Consider the following 3,469-nt stretch of genomic DNA (forward strand, 5'->3'; position numbering starts at 1 on the left):
AAATGTGCTTCAGCCAGGATAAAGAGTATGAAAAGTGCTCTGAGTTGCTGCAGAAAACAAAAAAAAGAGCAACAACAAAAACATGTTGCTGGAGACGGGGTTATTATTGAAAATGCAAACTCATTCTCTGCCAGCAGGAGGCGCTTTTAGAGCGGCAGAAACAGCGGTTTCCCCGGTAACGGCTGTAATCAAAGCAGCTCCGCTCATGAATGCTACTTTATCAGATAAAATGAAAATACCATCGAAACTTTTCCGAAGACAGTCGGTTCTCTTCAGAGATACATTCATTTAAAACACCCGCGCCGTGTTTTGATTTTGAAACGTGCAGCGCTCATACTGTACTACTGTACACGCTAATACACACTACATACACATAGTCACGCAATGCTGATGTTGTTAACAATGACAATTTGAGAACAAAGTATAACAATAATAATAATTTGCACGGTTTGATGTGATATGAGTTAGTTAGATTTAATCAGCATTGTTAGTGCGATTTATTGTAATGCTTTTTTCCTCAGTTGGTCAGAACATGTAATTTTACATTTTTTAAATTTGCCACTATCCTATATTTTGCCCATTTGTCAGTAAGAATTTTTTACTCATTTAAAATGCAATCAAATTTAATATGCTCCCTTATTCTTTTATATATTTTAATATGTACATGTCAGAATAAGCATGTTGTTAGAATTTTTACATAAATATTGTGTTACACTGAATGACAATGTAACATTATTTAAACCAAATTTTGACATTTTATTCTCCATTAAATGTAGACACTTTACTTGCATTTAATGTGCTTTCTATGGACATATAATCACTTTTGTAAATTTCTTTTGATGCAGACATCTTAACGTCTTTGACCCATATGCTCAAGAAAGTAGAAGAAAATGAAAAAATTTACTCAAGTACTGTAACGAAAGTATTTGTGATTAGATACTTTCCACCTCTGGCCTGTGTTCATCGTGCTTCTGAGAGCGCTTCATCAGAACCATGTGATCGTTTCAGGATCGCTGCATGTGTACGGCGATAAGATGAAGGCGCTGAAGGCCGTGATGAAGCTGAAAGGAGCTCGATTTAAAGCCTTCGCCAGGAAAGAAGACGCGGAGAACTTCGCTAAAGGCTTCTGTGTGTCGCAGCTCAAACCGTCTCCAGAGAAAACCAGCGCAGGTCAGTCCAGCGCTCACATACACATCCAGACATACTGTCAAATGTGTTTCCGTGTTGTTGTTGCTCAGCAATGGCATGGACGTGATGTTGTCTGGGGGTTTGGCAAAAGGAGAGCGGGACGGTGGGCGGTGCTCGGGGGGGGGTGACTGAAGGCGGTGACTGTGTAGTTCTGACGTCAACTTTTTACGGAAGTCACAACGGTTCGTGAAAAATCACAGCTACTTTATGCAGGCTGTGTGCATTTTACTGTGGACTGACTGTTTTGATACTTATATGGTAGTTACATAGCACCTAGACCTCAGTTATGGTGAAAAAAGCCAGGAAATTTTCATTTCAATGACAATATGGGACCTTTAAATTCTTCTGGATTCTGTTTTTTTTTTTCTTCATATGCCTTTTCTGGTTTCCATTTTCCCCGTTGCTTACTAGTTTGTTTGTTTTTTTTTTGGATACAATTTTTTTTTCCGGTTTTAATTTTTCCTATTATTTCAGCGTCTTTCATCTCACTAAATGAGGACATAAATACATGAACAACATCTCCAGAACTGCTCTGAGAGTCACTTCTTGAGCATGAGTCATATCATACACACAGAAATAAGTATCCATGGCAACCCATCAAAATAAAAGTTCGGTTTAACTTGAAGACATTGTGACAGAAATACATTACTATTGTTCAATAGAATGTACGTAATACTACTACTAAAATTATTAAAACCTTATTTTTTAAAGGAATAGTCATACAATATTTCTTTAATGTTTTAATTGTAAATCCCCTTTATTTGCCCAAAAAATTAAATTTTATTTTCATTGATGAAAAGATAAATGAACGTTTCATGCCTTCATTTGATAACCAGAAAAATGTAAATACACAAAAACATTTCATAAGGCTATCGTAAGAATGAATGAAACTTGTTTTTATGCATTCAAATAATTAGACATGCTAAAACACAGAATTTGGTAAGAATAAAACAATAAAAGTTGGGATAAAATAAAACATTTCATAGGGCCCTAAACATGTGATGTTTGTTAAACGTGTAATAAATTGATATTAAATTGTTTAAGTTTAATGATTTTAATTAATTAGACATGCTTTTTGATTAATAAAATTGAATTTAACCATTAAAAATGAGTCCAGAAAATTTTAAACTGACATAAATAAATAAATAAATGGAATCCAGAAAAATTAAAACGGAAAAAAACGGAATTTAGAAAAAAATAAAACGGAATTTGGGAAAAAAATAAAACTGCTTTCAAAGGGCCCTAATTGTTCAGAATTTCATTTTATTCTGAATTCCCTTTTTTTCCCATTTAATATTTATGGATTCCTTTTCCCCCCTGGTTTTATTTATTTATTTAGGTTTTTTTATTTAACTTTTTCTGGTTTCCATTTTTTTTTTTAAGTTTTACTTTTTCCATTTAAATGGTTAAATTGAATTTAACTGATCAAAACACATGCCTAATTAATTAAATTCATGACACTTAAAGGGTTAGTTCACCCAAAAATGAAAATTACCCTATGATTTACTCACCCTCAAGGCATGCTAGATGTGTATGACTTTCTTCTTTCAGATGAATCCAGTCAAGAGTTATATTAAAACATGTCCTGGCTCTTCCAAGCTTTATAATGGCAGTGAATGGGGGTCGAGATTTTGAAGCAAAATAAAGTGTATAAATCCATCATAAAAAGTGCTCCACGCGCTTCCAGGAGTTTTTGTAAGGAAAATATCCATATTTAAAACTTTCTAAACCGTAATCTCTAGTTGTACGCACGTTCATGAGAGAATCTGTTGAGAATTTACTAGGGATGTAACGATATCAAAATCTCACGATACGATGTTATTGCCATATTTAAAAAGAAAAAAAAGACAAATGAAGAATTGGGGAAAAAATTAGAATTTTGTACATTTTAAAGTTAAATTATTCTATCTAATGCACTTTGAGAGTTCAGAATTAAAAGCTGCAACTAGGGATGCACCGATACCGATACTGGTATCGCTATCGGGCCCGATACTGAGCTTCTGTACTCGTACTCGTTAAAATGCCCCGATACCAAACGCCGATACCATACAGCATGTGATAAGCGCCATATTCAAACAAAGAAACACCGACAACAGAACAACAGACAGCAGAATGGAGTTAAGGATGTCTACTACGAAGTATATGTATGCAATGAATATAATGTTAAACATTCAGTATTAACACCTGTATAGCTGATGTGCGCGAGCTGATAAGCAAAGCACGCTGAGTGGATTGAGCGCGCGGCGGCGCAGATGCGCGAGCTTGTCGAGTGAATATACCT

General features: G+C 34.8%; 1 protein-coding gene across 2 annotated transcripts in view; it reads left to right on the forward strand.

Annotated features, from left to right (window-relative positions):
* LOC107665457 (ankyrin repeat and LEM domain-containing protein 2) overlaps positions 1-3,469 on the forward strand; it is a 27,590-nt gene that overhangs the window by 5,127 nt on the left and 18,994 nt on the right. For both annotated transcript variants that reach the window (XM_016456334.1, XM_016456333.1), the window contains exon 3: positions 1,009-1,170. In XM_016456334.1, coding sequence (XP_016311820.1) covers positions 1,009-1,170 — 162 coding nt within the window. The remainder of the gene's footprint in view (positions 1-1,008; positions 1,171-3,469) is intronic.

Source organism: Sinocyclocheilus anshuiensis, unplaced genomic scaffold (genome assembly GCF_001515605.1).
Source record: "Sinocyclocheilus anshuiensis isolate Anshui unplaced genomic scaffold, SAMN03320099.WGS_v1.1 scaffold495, whole genome shotgun sequence".
Lineage (NCBI taxonomy): Eukaryota > Metazoa > Chordata > Actinopteri > Cypriniformes > Cyprinidae > Sinocyclocheilus > Sinocyclocheilus anshuiensis.